The sequence below is a fragment of the Pomacea canaliculata genome, linkage group LG13 (assembly GCF_003073045.1).
Source record: "Pomacea canaliculata isolate SZHN2017 linkage group LG13, ASM307304v1, whole genome shotgun sequence".
Classification (NCBI taxonomy): Eukaryota; Metazoa; Mollusca; class Gastropoda; order Architaenioglossa; family Ampullariidae; genus Pomacea; species Pomacea canaliculata.
In genome coordinates, this window is record NC_037602.1 from 11,194,618 (window position 1) to 11,212,134 (window position 17,517).

A 17,517-nucleotide genomic window follows, 5' to 3' on the forward strand; every position below is an offset into this window, starting at 1 on the left:
CAAATCCAAGCCAACCCTCTGCCAGGGGTAGTCAGGTATAGGAGTTGGAAGGAGGGGTTCTGGTGAAATTCGTCCCTCTCTGGTGCAAACAGAGCAACTTTCTACAATCTTTTCAATCTCAGTGGATAGCCCTGGACACCATATTGAGTCACGAGTCTTCACAACCCCTTGATGCCCAACATGCAGTCTACGGAGCATTTCTTCACGCAGTTTTTCTGGTATGATGAAGTAGCCGTTTGTCCTCAAAACTGATATCAAAGCATGATGACCAGTATGGCTTAATAGATGTGTCATCAGGACAAGTTCACTAATCCTCCTTATGTTTTGTGCAGAATGAGATGATCTTCCAAAATGTAATACAGCTTAGCTTGTCTGAAGGCCTTGCAGATGGACCAGATGGTATCAAAATTCCCACAACAGGTACAGATTGTTAGTAGTTAACATTATAAATATTATAAATATATATGACAGCTTTTAATGATAATGCTTTAATCATAATGCTAATAATTTAATAAAATCTTAAATTGCTGCACTGTTTATCGCTTTGCAGGTTCTGGCACAGCAATTGACTTCCATAGACAGAAAGACTACCTGTTTCTTGTGGGCACAGAAGAAGGTAAAGTTCATGTGTGCTCCAAAGCATACATCTCCCACTTTATCGACACCATTGACTCACACAATATGGCTATTTACAAGGTGAGAATGTGCTACATGTGCTGTCGTTTTATTTTTATCTGTTAAGAAGTATATCTAAACTGCATATATTTATCCATTTTGCCTTACTATTTTCCTCTACAGTCTTGACATGCTAAACCTTTGATAATTTCAGAGATACTGTAAAACAAAATACATATATTTTCGCATACACCAGTAGTTGCACTTTCATTTTCTAGAATTTTGCTCAGCAGGGTTTCTTTTCCTCAAAGACTGAAGATTCAAATTCTTTATTGTTAGGCCATTGACCCATACAACTGGATTCATGAGCTTCCCACACCAGGGTAACCATGCCATTCCATTGTGAAAATATTATAGTATAAGCAATGTAACAGGTTATATATTATATTAAACACAGTAAACAAGTTGATAAAGTAAAAGTACACTCTTGAATGCACATAATTATATTGCATCAACTCTTATATGTACATATACGACATCAGCTCTTACAGGCACATAACCTAATGAGTTAGCCAGATTAAACACATTCAATAGAAAATGATCCAGGTCACAGCACAATTTATTTTTTAGCCGGACTAATTCACTGTCTCACTCAGACCAACACTGCAGCATTATAGTGCCAATCAGTCCATTCCTCTTTGGTGTTCCAGGGAAAAGTTGCTGGCACAGCATTAAAAACAAAAAAATAAAAACAACAAAGTTTTGAATTGCTCACAGACCTTACAGACACCCGGTATATGTCATCTTTTATTTTTATTGTCTGGTGGACCATACACGCAAACTATGCTTTTTACAAAGATTATTGATAAGGAGTTTTTTAACTGCATTGTCTTTTCTTCTTTTTCCAGGTTGCATGGAACTGTTATCACCCCAAGATATTCATTACTTGCAGTGCTGACTGGACTGTAAAGATATGGGAAAACAGTGGCAAGACCTCGGATATCAGTGAGCCTACCACCAGGTAAAATTGTGAATACATAATTGATAACAGAAAAAGTACTGACTCAGAATATTATACATAACTATCCTTTTTTGGGAATTGAGCAAGTAGTGTGAAAAGAACATTAGAGTTCCTAGATGGAAAGAGTTGGTTTTATTGTGTCTACAAACTTCTGTATTAGAAGTACCAGGCTGAATGAGTCAGCTGTGCATTGAATTAGATGGACTTTATACCACTGTCTCACTACTTATTTTTTACTTCTGCCTTCACAACAATTGACACCGACATCACTGTTCTTTACATTTTCTTGATCTCACCTATGCACACAATGCAATACCCCTTATTAAACAAGATAATACACTTTTAACTGATTTAAAGCCTGTCATCAAGGAAATGGAGCAGTTTTATGCTAATTTACACCATAATAAAAAAAGACCTATTTAAAGCTAATCTTAATACATTAAATGTCAAACCTCCATCACAGGAACAGAGAGAAAATGCGAAAGGAAATACTTCATGGCTAGAACATAAGCATTTACAAATGATGAGTGATGGTTAAAAGCCCAGGCTCAGATAGATTCACAACCCATTTTTTGGGCCAGTGTAGAAGTATTTCTGATTCCCTATATTAATCCTATTTTGCACAATGGAGAGATGTTGCACATTTTCAGTGCACACCTAAAGTATTCAGTTGTGGGCAGATGGCAGGGAGAGAGTTCCATTGATTTACTGCACAGTAAGTAAAAATCCTGTGACCACAAAATTATGTTTTTGCTCTAGTGACAGGAATAGTTAGGAGATGGTCAGACGAAGAGCGGAGTCTGGCTGTTTATAGTGGAAGAGAAATTCATAGAAATAGGCAGAAGTGTCCTGGTAGAGGTACTGACAGTTGTCTCACGTGTTGATTTTTCCTAGCATCCGCACACTTTCACAGCAAAATTTAACCAACCCCCAGGCTGTGTGTGGCCAGCCTTAAATTCCCACCCTGGCCAGCCTTGACATGGGATGAGCTTCACACAGCCCACACATGACGTCCAGGAAATTCTGCAAACCTTCACTTGTCCAGTGTCTCATGTGCAGGAGGGGGCCCTTTGAACACAAGTGTACTGACACAACTTCTACCGCCCTCTATACTCTGAGCATGACAATTTATACTGAGCACAGCAGCAATCTTTTTTGTATGTGGTATGACTGAGCTTGATGAGTTTTTTAATTTTTATTCCTGATAAAAGTATTCCTATAACTAGTATAAAAAATATACTATTTGCAGTAAAATAAAAATCAACATTTTTACAGGAAGCCACTTTTCTCATTTGATCTGAACAATTCAGTTGGGGATGTGGCCTGGGCACCATACTCGTCTACTGTTTTTGCTGCTGCTACTTCAGATGGAAAGGTAAGAAAATAGCATCTTTTTAGGATGGAATATTTGGTATATTCATCTTTATAATGACATATTGTTACAAAGTGGTGTCATTGTCGAGTTAAAACCTGCTGAACTATTCTCTTTCAGTTTATAATAAGATAATAAGAGGCATGCAGCATATCTGGTGAGAGACCTAAAGATTACTAAGCACAGGGATGTAGGTACTATAAACAGTGTAAGATGGAGGTCGTTACGTGGTGGTTAGCGTGACAGACAGCATTTGACAGATATCTGTACTTACAAATAATGTGCCCATGTTATAAACAGTTTGTAGCAACAAATGCAGAAACTAGTTTGTTACATTGTTCTTCAACCAGTGATTTTCAGGGTTTTTTACCCAGGAAATTTAGTGTACATGTAAATAGTTTGATCATGTGGGACACACATTAAATCCATCTCCACTCTGCATTGCTTCTATGCCCCTCATCCACCAGGGCACACAAGAAACTCTTTGATCTGACATAATGAAGAAAAACTTGTTGATACCACAGAAAAGCAAGAAGTATGGGATTCTATATACATAGTGCAAAATATTTGAACTTGAGTACAATTGGCCACCTTTCTGGAGAAGATGGACTAAAATCTGGCCCTAATAAAGTTATCAAAATTGAAAGTAGCGAATAAATGTGTCAAATGTGGATTTATGTGAGTGACCAATTGTTACGGGAAAAAGTTGGTAGTGGTGTCCACATTAAATTGTCCCATGCGCCTGTCTTCACTGGCCCCTTTTGTGTCCTAAATCAACGGTGCCAACCTCTCCAAGAAACTGAGTCTTTGCAGTCGAAGATACTAATTTCAAGCGAAGAAGTTTATTTACAGTTTATACAACAGTGTCCACAAAGACACGCTATAGAAAATTGCCTACACGCCGGACACACACTGATGCTCACTCTCACCGCTCCTATATAATGTACAAAATCATCTCGAAATATCCAGCATCTCAATCTCGTTACACATGCGCTCTATCGCACCAAACATTCCGTACCAAAGCTTGCGTCAGTCACACTTGCTCACACACCTGCTAGAATGGTGTAGGCAGGTCACCCCTATGTAGCCATCAGGGACTGACGTGTTGGTTACACTATATATATCATTGTCTATTTTTATTGATATGAGGATATAACTCATGCCAGGAGCATTTTTAGGATAGGACTCTTTAATGCATCAGGAAAACCATCATTATCTTAAGAATAATCTGATTGATAATCTATCTCACTACTTTGGAGGAGGCTGAAGTTAGCAAAAGTGACAGATACTGAAAAAAAGGGAAGTAAAAAAAATGGGCACGTGCACACTTTGAAATACTGGGTTAATGATCATTACTTTCTGTTTGTTGCAGGTTTATGTCTATGATCTGAATGCCAATAAATATGAGCCACTGTGTGAACAAATGGTAGCTCAGAAGAAAAAGACGAAACTGACACATATTGAATTCAATCCTACATACCCTATCATTATAGTTGGCGATGACAGGTGAGGATGACACTTGTGATCATTATCGCATTACGTCATAGTCACCACCACATTCCATGGTCATTATAGCAAGTGAAGTACTTTGGAGCTGGAGTCAAAATAAAGGAAAACAATAGTAACTATAAACAAATTCTCTGATTTGTAGTATGGATATTTCTAGTGCCAACACCAACAAACTCTGCTAAATTTTAAAGTTGAACATACAGCTGCATCCTTGTTTGACATAAATGATTTGTAATCTTCAAGCCTGCACTAACAGTTCTAGCTAACATGGATATGTGGGCTTTTCTTATTTTCCTCTAATCTACAATGAAAGTCATTAAAGTGTGTCTAACCTAGCTTCACAAAAGTGGAGTACATTGAGAACACTATAAAAAAATGATATGCAACATCAATTTTACAAAATAATGCTTTTTTAAACATTAATGAACTATAAAAAATACTGAAATTAGATGACTCCATAATTTGTGCCATCTAAAAACAAACATGGCTGACCTCCACAAGCCAATGACGAAATCTGTCTGCAAGACAAGTTTTTTTACAAGCCATATTTTTTATAACTGCACAGCGATGGACAAAATTTGTGCAGTTTGTGGTTGAGGGACTAATTCAAGTAGCAAGACTGGCATACCAACGTTTGAATTTCCCCCAAAGAACTCTAATGTATTCAAAGAGCATGGATTGACTTTGTCAAAACAAGAAAATACTTCACAATGCTGATCCCAGCACTTTGGCAGATGACACTAATGATCCAGAATGTCCAGTACCTGAGACAGTGGGAGATACTCCAGCACAGAGTGGAATTACACAGCAGCATACCGCTCATCTTCATTCAGAGCAGATATGACCAGATTATTAAGGCCCCAGATAGACTTGACCAGTAGCTGACAAACTATTAGAAGATTTTCTGTTGCACATTCATTTAAAACCTATTTCCCTTTAATTTTAGAGTATCCAATTAATTGTCTATTACAGTCTACAATGGGGTATGTTGAGTAATTGATGGTTTGGTTTGGTTGGTTAAATACTCTTTGTTGTAGCAATGGTCATGAGTCGCTTGTGTGATTTTGGATGCTTGTATATTGGTATTTATCCAAACATGTATCCAAGCAGCAGACTAACGACCATAGCAACTTTGCAGTTGATCTTCTTAGCATCTATCTCTCATGTGGCTGAGACAAGGTCTATAAACACCAAGTCTTTTAGAAGCCCAAAACAGGCAAACTGTCATCTTCACACTGCCTTACAACTATGCTAACCTGACTTGGCTGTTCACAACATTCTTAACTAATTGTAATTTGGTTGTGAGGTTGGGTGCTTGTAGATGTTTTCAAGGGCCTGTCTTGTGACTTGTTTTTTAATAAACAATACCATGGACATTTTTTCTCCCACAGTTACAGCTCATTAGCAGGAGGAACACTGCTAATGATTTTTTTTTCACCTAATTCTCAGTAGACCTAGCATATACAATAATTTAATGGTAGAGTATGGCTTTAGTATTTTGTAGTCTGCCTTGAACTCATGACAGTTGCTGAAGACAATGTGGTACCAGAAGTTACAGCATTGATTAATATTATTTTTCTTCCAACAGGGGAAATGTAACAACCCTGAAGCTCTCACCAAACTTGAGGAAGGTTCCAAAGGTAAAACAGTTGATAGTATTTATTGGTTACTTTAAATTGAATTGTTTATTCACTTAATTCAATTTAAACTATCTTTAGTGCTAGAGCCTTCACTCTTCTCAGGACCAACTTTTTGTAAGGGTAGTGCCAACCTCCTCTGCCTTCCTTTACCCCAACTATGTAAGGAGACATACCTATTTTACAGCTGGGTCACAGCAGCTCATGATGGGTCGATTGGGAAGAAGTAAACCAGTATCAAACCAGTCATTGTCTGTGCCTTTGGGTTTGGATGCTGTGGCTATAATCACCAAACTATCGGCTCCCCCATTATTAAAATGATCCTTGTATGATTCATTTTTTTAATGCAGAAAGTAATAAATCTGGAAATTGTAGACTGTTCTATACATTGTAATATCTTGAGCACAATTGTTTATTAATTAGCTGGCTGTAATTAACACCCCAACACAAACTGAAAACTATTTCTGAAGTAGAAATTCATCAAACATTCAAACAAATAGTATTCTTTTTGTAATTTTATGTAATGAGGAAGATTCCGTTGTTTCACAAGAGTATGTTAATGTCAAGGTCGCTCATCTAACTGGTTGAGCATACCACAATCTCATGTTTGTATATCCTGGTTGCGGTCAATTTCTGTTCTTGATTTTATCATGGAGCACAAAACCATGTTGCCCACATTGTTTCATGTAGGTTCAAAAGCTGGTCATGTGACACCAAACCTCCTTGATCACTGGTTGCCTGTCAGTACCCACAGAGTACCATTTGACCTCGCTCTTCTACTGTTATATAGATGACCTTTGGCCTTGCTTCAGGATATCTGAGTTAGTCAGCCTTATCAGCCCACTTAGTCTCTCTGACCTGCTTCTGCCAACCTCCTGCATATGAGATCTGTTAAATTCAGCTACAGCTGAAGACAGTGGGTGACAACCAGTCATTGGCATGTTGACCTGTACGCACACCACTCATCTGTGCATTTGTTCTATCTAGGCTTAATTATTGTAACTCATTGTTTGGAGGCTACCCACTCTGATGGTTAGAGCTAGAGAAAGTGGAACACGTCACTCTGTACTAGCTACCCATCTTTCTCACGTTCAGGAAATGCTGTTTGCTGTTTTCAATTTCTTGCAGGCTCCTGCCCTACTTGATAATAACAATAGTAAACATATTTGTACAGAGTATTTGTCTACTATGAAGCAGACTCAATGCACTATACACAAATAAAAATAAATGACAATGACAAAGCAAATACAGATCCTATGTGCAACCTGCAGTCGAGAGAAATAATAATGCATACACACAGAATAATAACACGTACTACACGGACATATGCAGCATAACATGTAAACTGCTGAATAACAAATGAGATCATGAAATATATGAAGCCAGTTTGCTCAATCCAGTTGAAAAAGTGCAAGTGAAACTGCTAGTACTCCTATCCACACCACACTTCTGGTCATAGGATGGGCCAAACAGAGATGAGTGATTATTGTTTTACCTACTCGTAGAGTCCCTTTCACCAGAACAATATTAGGTTACTGGATTTTTAGTTACTGTGCTGCAAAACAATAGAACTCTCTTTCCTTCCATACATGCCATGGACTTGATATAGCCTTAGTTGCTGACATGGTGTAAAACAAATAAAAAACCAACCTTGGGTGAAAGGTACCCTGAAATCCTCTTCTATGATATCCCTGCCATATCTTTGATGTGATCTTCAGCTGTGCATTAACAGAGTGAATCCAAAAGTGAGTGACAAAATTGCTTCAAACTGTTTGAAAAAAGTCAGTATGCATTTTGTAAACTGTGAAGCCAGCTATATCTTGCAATGGTAGGGTACTCAAAGTGGTCCAGGAGGTGAAATTTTCTGGGGTCATCTTGACTGTAGATTGCACTTCTTTCCAGTCATCTTTCTCTGCCTTTCTTGTCTCATAGCTTTGGTTGATCTTTGGGTAGGCTTGGAGGTGGAGTGGGGAAGAAGGGGTGTATGTAACACTCTTTGAATATAGGTCTGTATAAATATTTACTGTTATTGTTACTCAGATACATTATTAAGCAGTCTTATCTTCCAAACTTGTGAATATAATTTAAAAAAAAAACTGCTGTCATCCAGGAAAAAAAAGGTGTTGCTCCGATGGATGCAGCCCAAAGGGCAGAGTATGAGATCAGTAAGCTGAACAAAATCTTGGCCATGGTGAGAGAGCAGCCTGAAAACACCAAGTAACTCACAGGATGAAGACAGCTGTCACTAGACAATTGAAATGCAGTTTGATATTGATGGAAACCACTCTCAAGAGCACTCAATGCAATATGGGACTTTTTCTGGTTGAGAATCACTATTTGACAGTGTTACAGTGTAAATCTAAAGCTTCAATATCAAATGTCTAAAACAACCGATCAACACAAACATTTTGTTAAATCAAAACTAGGGATCCCAGCAGGTTTAAGAAAACTTGGAATCACACTGCAACAATATCTAATCATCTTATTTTTTATTGTATCATCATGCTGAACATTTCTATTGTACATTTTCAGATGACCTTGATAGATTTGCTATCCTTGCTATGTTTTGACAGATTTTGCGATTACTGCTGTTGTTTCATATTATCCATACAAAGATTCTGTTAGGAAATAAATGAATTTTGATGTAGTCTATTATGATCATTGTTGAATTTTGTCTCTTTTGTCATTTGTGTGTTTGTAAACGCTGTTTTTCATATAAGGTTTTCAATAAATTTTAGACAAATTATATATTGAAAACCCAGTTAGGTGATTCAAGTTATACCAAGAAACAATATAAATATGTGAATTTCAGAGATGTAAATGCAATTGTTTATTTATTATCTTACGATTAGTGTTTAGGTTAGGGTGAGGTAGGTTATGGTTAACATTACCCAAACCCCGTAACCTTAAATGTAACCCTTCGTAGGATTGGGGTTAGTGTAACTGAAGGTTAGAGTCAGCGAGTTGGGGTTAAGGTTATGATTAGGTTTAAAAAGATTAGGAATTACAATTATCAAGGTAGAACGCACAGACAAGAGTGGCGGCAGCACATGTATAGAGACCGTGGCAGATGGTGCTGATTTTACAGAAATAGGGAGACAGACAGACAGCTTTAACTTGTCTCTCAAGGGGCTGCAGCAATGATGAATCTGAGATTTCAGAAAGATGATGTAAAGGTGAGGGTACTTGGGTGAACTAATAAACGATTTCTTCTGCTCAAGCAGAAGAGAGTGTCCTGGCCATTTTTATCATTAAATTTGTGTTCTGAGCAATCCAATCTTTGACATCACTAATACAGGTCTCAATAATGTTAATTGCAGAATGAGACTCAGCTGGTGAGTTAGAATAGTATAGCTGCATGTCATCAACATATGACTGATGAGAAACATAATGAGACTGGATGCATGACGAAAGTGTGCTGTATACAAAATGAACAGAACAGACCCAAATACTGAGCCTTGGGGGACCTGGCAAGAAAGATGAGCAGGGCAGGAAGTTTGACCATTGACTGACACAGTCTGGGTCCTTATCAACTACGTAGGAGTTAAAACATTCTAGTGCAGGTCCAGAAATTACCCAGATGATGTGAAGTCTTTGAAAGAGCAAAGAGTGGTCAATAATGTCAAAAGCATCAGACAAGTCAAGCAGAATTAAGGCAGAAACATCACCATTGTCAAAAGCAGATTACTCTGAGATGAGCAGTTTTTGTATTGTGAAAAGTCTATATGTTGAATCTTAGTGAGAAATGGCACTTTTGAAACTTTGGAATACACTGCTTAAAAAACACGTTATATTTACTTCTAATAGAAAGATGAGTGTCAAACACAATAGCTGCAACAGGTCAAATAATGCAACCAACTATAATTAAAAACAAAACACCAAACACCAGGTGACAGCTTCCACTAATCTGTCAATATAAACCAGCACAAGAAAAAGCAATGGAATGCAAAATTCAAATAAAGCTTTGTCAAAATAGTGGTCACTATATTAAGCAATGATCTCTGACTAGTCCCAAAATATGTAGATGTTAGGGCAGGAGGTGTGCATGTGTAGCACAAATATAATTAAATTATCAAATGTGAATCATGTAGGTGATATGATTTTGTATCTGTAAAACAGTATTTATGTTAACAATTACCATGTTCTAATATGCAAGAGTTCAACAGGGTCACAAAATTTACTTCACTGGAATAAAAAAATGCTTGGGTGGAATTCTTCTAGTCTTTCCCTATTCCAGTAAAAAGGAAAATGTTAAGTACAATGAAAGGAAAACACCCAAAACAAACAAAATTTGAATGGCAATTTATTACAATAATGGCAAACTTATTTAGCAGTGTCACAGCTTCAAATCAGGTTCTGCATGACTTTTTGAAAACAAAGAACATATTTTCACAAAGGCAGCAATTAAATGCAAAAATATCAAAAGAACATCTGTCATTCATTCGAAGCAACATAAACATAGCTGTCTCAACATGTATGTCATGAAGATAATAACTTTTCTGACTGACAAACCACCTGAGCTGGTGTATTTGTTGTGCCTGTTACAGTATAAGGGGTAAAGTAGCTGCAATCATGTATGTAGACCTATCAGTGGCCTGATCGTAATACTACAACTGATCACGAAAGCTTATCCAAGTGGGTTCAATGTTCCAATCCTCTTAATGTCACAAAGCTATTTAAAGTCTAGGCAGCATTGGGAAATAGCTGTGTGAGTCTTGTGAAGTTTCTCATATTGTTTTCTCACCATCTGGCTTAAGAGAAGATTTTGAGACTGCAGCTGTGCCAAGCATTTTCTAACTGCTGTAGGTGCTTACAATAGACTGGGAACAGATGAGAACAGATGTCACTTTCTGGAGAGCCACTTGGCCGCCTGCAAAACACAACAACGGTACACTTAACCAGTCACCATCGATTACATAACGCTGCTGCTAATAATAATAGTATGGCCTCCTATGGTCATAGAATTTCTAGAGCTCATGCGCTTAACAGAATGAAAACCTGTAGAAATGTTTTTGAACCACTTTGCTATTGGGAAAGGAGAAAGAGGACAAGATCTGTTTTTATTTTAGTGCCCATTGTTTGCCTGTGTTCCTTCCTGATATCTTAATTCTTAAAGGATTTCCTTGCCTGTGGTTTTATAAAATTTTTCATTAACTGCCAGTCTTTTCTGAAGCCATAATGGTCACTTTTTTAAACCATGAAAAAAAGCAGCAGGCAATGCTGATACTCATCATAAAGCTAACCTTATCAGACTGAACCTGTTCTTTTCCTATTGCTGCTGATCTGCAGTTTGTCTTCTGGTTTCGTTACATCTACATGTAAGGAGAGGTAGATAAATCTATATATTTACTTTGACTACTCTCTATTTGGCAGCATGTGAGTTGACATTAACCTTATGAGTATGTAAGTTTGCTTCACCGCTTTCTTTTGATAACAGTTTCAACTGATTTTTGTGAAGACTACTCACCAGGCTGTGACATTGGATGTACAGTCTATTTCTTCCTGAAAATGGTCAAGCTTCTTCATTAATTCACAGATATTCTCCTCTTTAAACATGAGAGCAAGCTCCTCCTGCAAATATAATCATATCATGAATCAAACAAAATTGTTTCTTTTATAATGACATTTGTAAAGATTTATTGCTCACATCTTCTGCTGCATATGATTACCATTTTAAAAAGTCTAGATGAGACTTTAAGAAAACTATTTTATATTCAATTTCAGTTTACATTTGAGCAATCATATATATATATACCCATGAACTGATAGAGAAAGCAGAGACTGCAGCTATACAGGTTTGGCCTACTAAAAAAAAATAAATAGTTACAACGCCTACTAAACATACAGCTTGATATGTTTGACAAAATTGTCCTTCTAATACTTGCTTACAGTTGTGAAATACAGGGCAACAGGAATGGAATTAGTGATTTTTGTGTTAAACTATAGCTAAGATTTTACAAAATAATTCTCAAATTAAGAAAGTAGCCCTTTTTCCAAAACAATTTACCTTAGATTAGTATGACAAGACACATTTATACAAACGCATGAGCAAAAATAGCTAAATAGTTTTGCGTACCTGTATATTTGAGCTAAGAATGCTAACAGACTCTTCATGAAGTTTCAAAAGTGCCACTGGATCCCTTGCATGCACAGCAGACAAGTGATGTTTCAACAAGGAGAATCTGTCAAACAAATTTTATAAACATTATCTTCTATTGAAGAAATTCAACAAAATTAAATAATGAATGCTTCCTCTGATGCTAACTGTCCAGACTATACATTAACAACCACTCCCTTCCCAAATTATAATTACATGGAAAACTTGCATAGGGTAGGGTCACACTCTTAGGTGTAAGCTAAGCACAATGTAACTGATCAAAGTAAACAACAACGAGCTAATAAAATGCAAGAGCACAGTCACTAGTAAAATTTAATTGTTTTTCAAATGCAAATATGATCTAATGGTCAGACACAAAGATTGGTCTGTTTGAATCATCGAAGTTTGCATCTTAAGTTTAGACTTAAAGGTGATAAAAGAATCAGAGTGTTGAAGGTTGATGGGTAATTCATTCCAAGTTGATGGGACTAGGTAAGAGAAAGACCTCTGTCCATACGTCTTTATCTTAGCTATTGGGGCTTGCAGATGCTTGGTGTCTGAAGATGTGAAGAAGTCATGTGGGCATATAGCTGGGAGTGAGTTCAGAGAGGTACCAAGGACCAGCACCAGAAACGGCGAAATTAGCCAGAGTGGAAAGTTTATAAACTATATGATCGAGCCAGTGAAGTAAGCGAAGGAATGGGTATATATGTTCACATCTAGATGGTCTGCAGATGAGGCAAGCAGCATTATTTTGGATCCTCTGAAGTCTGTCAAAAACAGGGGTGGACAAAGCAAAATTTTTGTTATATTACCTGCCTGCCACATAGAATTTTGAGACTGGCCTATGAAGAAAACATTTTGCCCACCCCTGGTCAAGAAGAAGATACTTGCGAATGCCAGCCAAAAGTGAATTATAACAATCCTTGAGAGCACAAAAGCAAAGAGTAGATTTATGTTGCACCAGTTGTGTGATAATGACGAATGGTGCTAACCCTACAAAGTTCAAGGTAAGCAACTCTACAGACATGAGAAATGTGATGATGCAAAAGTCAAACTCAAGAATGACATCCAAACTGTAGACAGAGGTGGAGAAAGGAATAGTTGAGTTGTTTATGGAGAGTGACAGAGGAAGAAAACAATGAAATTTCTTGGGGCATCGGCAGCAATTCAGTCATCATTCAGTTGCAGCCTATATTAAAGCCTCCAGGACTTGATGTCAGCGTGCATTTCTGTGTCCGTGTCAGAAGTCAAGAGAGTACAGTAAGTGGAGTTGACTGATAAAGCTGTGTATCATCAGCTCAACTCACATTTGACATGGCATGGCCTGAAATGACATCAGACAGATGGAAAACATACAACACAAACAATAACCCTAACCCCAAGACAGACCTTGCGGGATCCCATATCACAGGACAGAAGCATCTGAGTATACACTGTTCACAGTCCGGGTTCAGTCCATGAGATAGGATTGAAACCAGGACAAAGTAACGGCATTTACTGCCAAATTAATTAGCTCACTACTGGGATCTGGGGATGTTTGGTACTTTCATATATGGTTTCTTGAGGCTGCTATCTTGGTACGCAGAACAAAGCTGACTGTTTAATGCAGAAGCAAATTTCATCAACACCAGTCTTATTCATGCCTTTCACACATTTGCCACAGTCTGGTCTGCTGGACATTGATGGAGTAAAATCTTCTTCCCATCTACAATCATGCACCACTGCTCTGACATACACAACAGCAGAGGTCTCTATGCTTTTTTTTTAAAGCCAGTTTCACTCATTTTTTCTGAATATGTCAACTAAAATTTGCAAACTAATTTCCATGCATGAAAGATAAACCGGGGCTCTAACTTCAGTGAGCCCCAAAAAAAATGTAAAGGTGGGAAAACTATACAAATACCAAGGACAAAAACAATATTAAACAGAAAACTATAACAAACTGACAGTCCTTTAACAGTATAAACTAATATAGTACCTAAATCTATACAGTCTAGAATAGGACAACATAGGAATCTGACAATCTCCTATATCCCCACTTTCCCACTGACTAGGTTCGAAATCGCCTTAAGGCAGAAGAATTTTTCCCTCCCAAAATCAACAACAGTTGACAAATTTACCCGCACTACCAGTGCATGAAAAATATGAAATCGGTACACTTACTTCAAAGATGACACGCATTTTTTTGTTGTTTTGGATAACGCATTTTGCAGCAAAGACAAATGGAGCACCTTAGGCTTTGTTTTTGTATCATCGCCGTCATAACATACACCATCGTTCGACATCTTCTCAATTTTTGAAAATGGTGAGAGTTACTTCCCTTAATATGTGTCTATGTGCTGAGGATGCACGACTCGCTACTCCGATTACCTCCCTTCCCTCTTCCTTTCGAAATCACCACAATTTCCTACTAAATAACCAACCGCAGTCGCCGACGCGATTCGTAGTAGTTAAAACACTCACTTGTCACCACTATATATATATAGAAAGAGAGACCCTAAGTTCCGATCTCGTCTCGGTACACACTGTATGTGACACCTGTCTGCAGGGCTGGCATCAAGGGTTGTCTCCGAGTACTTAGGTTTGATAATAAACGCATGATCCACGTGCATGATCGTAAAGAGCGTGCTTTTAACACTTAAGAATGAGACATGGACAGCAAACGATCGAAGGACAGATCGGATAAACAACAGTATTGATGACTAATAAAAGACAAACATAGGAAAGCGCAAAGAAGAATCGGCTGGTAAAGTGATGCTGCAGATGAAGAGGAGTAGGGAAGTTAAGGCGGGTTGGCATTGTGCGGATTGTTGTTAAGAAGTTTAGGTGTGTCTTTCGTGCACAATTAAAGGATCTGTCAATGGTGGGTGGGTGGCGGATATTGATCGAAGGTGAGGAAGTTCCATTATCTTGCTGCACAGTAACCAAAAATCTTGTGACAGTATGTTGTTCTGGTGACAAGAATATATATAGTCATGATACGGTCATCAGATGCAGAGCGGAGTTGTCTGGCTGGGATGTAGGGGAAAAGAAGTTCTGATGAATAGTCAGGGCAAGATCAGCCTGCAAATTAATAAAAACACAGCTGTACTTTCCTGGAAATAAACCCGCACAAACAATTAAAGACAATGTATATCACAAAGGCAGAGTGACAGCTGTACCTTGTCTATCTGTCAAGGGTCATGCCAGAAGTGACAAATGAATTCCCAGATTCCCAACTGTTTTCTCCTCCCCATAAAATGCGAAATCCACTCTAGGTGAAGGCACTTTCCCAATCAAAGATTTTTACACTAAACCATTCTCTGGTCCCTGGGCTAGGGTTAAATTATTGGTGATTGCCCATTCCTCTGTCACAGATCTCTCGAGGCGAGTAAATGTTAACGAGGCTTCGGATCCAGACAACTTAATTAGTGGAGTTTTACATCATTTTTTACAATTCTCTGTAGATTTTGATAGCGTTCCTGATATTTGGAAACTTTGGCACATTGTGCCTTCTCAAAAATCACTAGGCCCAGTCAACCCAACGACTTCAGACCAGTCACTCGATTTACGTTAAGTATCGTGAAATCACTCTTACAAATTGTAAGAAGCGAGGTTTTGACGGCTGTTGATCAATATCTTGACCCTCTGTAGTTTGCCTACAGAGCTGGAAGAGGTGTCGATGATGCTAAGATGTTTATACTAAATACTCTGTACAAACATCTGAAGAAACTTACATACATATAGCTCATGCCAGGTTTCTCTTTGCTGATTTTTCTACAGCTTTTAACCCCGTGCAGCCTCACTCGTTAGCACAGAATCTATATATAGTTTCAGACTTCCATCTCTCCCACCAACTATAACTTTCTGGATCCTGGACTTTTTAACAAACATGCATGCAGCAGAAACGTCTTCTTCAGATACCTGCACCAAATAAACATGTTCACATGGATGGGGAAGGACTGCATGTGGCGCAGTCACGGAAGGGGGGGGGAGGGGCGGCAAATGGCCACCAAATGTACAACAATTAAGACCCAGCAACGACTGTATCTTTTGAGGAAACTCCGCAGTTTAAACGTTAGTTCAGGGGTGCTGGAGACTGTTTACATATCTCTTTTGTTGAGACCATTTTCACATTTAACATCGTCGCATGGTGTGCTTGGCAACCTCCTCGTCAAAGACAAGGCAAGGCTGGCCAGAGACATCCACCAGGCAAATAAAATGATTGGGACATCACAGCTGCCACTTTCTGACTTGTGTATCTTCATGCTGTCAGAAACTTCGAAAGATGAGTTTATCTGTAACACTGGATTTTTTAGGATAGTCACTGCGCGCGCATGCTGTGATCTCAGTCAAGGAATCCGAATGTGCGCGTAGCCAATGATGTCGCCTGCCTAAACGACCTTGACTTCTAAAAATAGCAATGACTTTTAGCCAATGGCGTACTGTCTATATATAGCTACCGGAAACGTGCGCGCTCTACGTGTGTCTGACCGCTAGTTACAAATTTGTGTTTCTACAGCGATGAATCTGTCACAGTTAATGACCAGTCGGATCAAATTAAGAGGACAAAATGAAGGAGGTTTACAAAACCATGCAGTTTTCTACTTCAACGCAGCTTGGAGGTATATTCCTTGGAATTTGTATTCTTACAGGTCTTTCAAAAGATTTGTGTACTGATCGAACTGTACTGTAATGATTGAACTTTGCCGTAAAGAATATCTGTGAACTGAACTGAGCTGTTCTGTAAAAATATATCTGTGGATTAGATTAACGGAAAATTTTTTTTTTTTGCTGACTACACTGTGCCTGAAGGAGAAAAGTGTGAACAAATCAAGATTCGACAGTGGATATGTCATAAGAATTTGAAAAGATAGTTTTCATGATTGTTATTCACTGTAATATATAGCTGTATATATTTCATGAACACGATTTGTCTTTTCCCCTTAATTTTATGTCTTCTTTCTTACAGCACCTTTATTATTTATTGCAAGTGGTTTAGTTACGTACGTAATGCTGCTATAAGCTTAACAAAACATTTCATCGTGCGAACGGGTCCGTTACACGGTTACAGTCCTATCTTTAGTCCTTATCACGTCACGTTCACGCTTAATTGGTGTGGTCTGTATAGGTGGTAGGGCAACGGGGAAAAAAACCCTGTGGATATATAATAAACTTAATTTGCCTTCTATTGTTTGGAAGGAAGGAATGTTGCACATGATGCACATTCATCCAGGTAATACGTGTTAATTTGTTACCAGAAATATTTCTTTACGGATCGATT

The 17,517-nt window shown here is 38.1% G+C and overlaps 2 protein-coding genes across 2 annotated transcripts in view; one reads left to right on the forward strand and one right to left on the reverse strand.

Moving 5' to 3' along the window:
* Positions 1-8,807, forward strand: part of LOC112554168 (dynein intermediate chain 2, ciliary-like) — a 26,765-nt gene extending 17,958 nt beyond the window's left edge. Inside the window, exons 14-20 of the mRNA XM_025221799.1 lie at positions 333-420; positions 551-696; positions 1,524-1,636; positions 2,912-3,011; positions 4,381-4,514; positions 6,106-6,157; positions 8,265-8,807. Coding sequence (XP_025077584.1) covers positions 333-420; positions 551-696; positions 1,524-1,636; positions 2,912-3,011; positions 4,381-4,514; positions 6,106-6,157; positions 8,265-8,375 — 744 coding nt within the window. The 3' untranslated portion in view covers positions 8,376-8,807. The remainder of the gene's footprint in view (positions 1-332; positions 421-550; positions 697-1,523; positions 1,637-2,911; positions 3,012-4,380; positions 4,515-6,105; positions 6,158-8,264) is intronic.
* A 1,633-nt stretch (positions 8,808-10,440) lies between these two features.
* LOC112554676 (polyamine-modulated factor 1-like) lies at positions 10,441-14,574 on the reverse strand. The gene is made up of 4 exons (XM_025222619.1): positions 14,418-14,574; positions 12,231-12,336; positions 11,622-11,725; positions 10,441-11,024 (listed from the first exon to the last, which is right to left on the reverse strand). Exons 1-4 carry the CDS (start codon positions 14,537-14,539, stop codon positions 10,907-10,909), a joined length of 450 nt encoding a protein of 149 aa, XP_025078404.1. The 5' UTR covers positions 14,540-14,574; the 3' UTR covers positions 10,441-10,906.
* Between the last annotated feature and the right edge of the window lie 2,943 nt (positions 14,575-17,517).

Bases quoted from the DNA above. Each gene is read 5' to 3' on its own strand.
- LOC112554676 (XM_025222619.1), bottom strand. From the start codon at position 14,539: ATGTCGAACGATGGTGTATGTTATGACGGCGATGATACAAAAACAAAG. The intron at 11,726-12,230 runs GTACGCAAAACT...TTATATTTGCAG, and splicing joins TTCTTAGCTCAAATATACAG to GAGGAGCTTGCTCTCATGTT. The intron at 11,025-11,621 runs GTGAGTAGTCTT...TGTGTTTTGCAG, and splicing joins ACATCCAATGTCACAGCCTG to GCGGCCAAGTGGCTCTCCAG.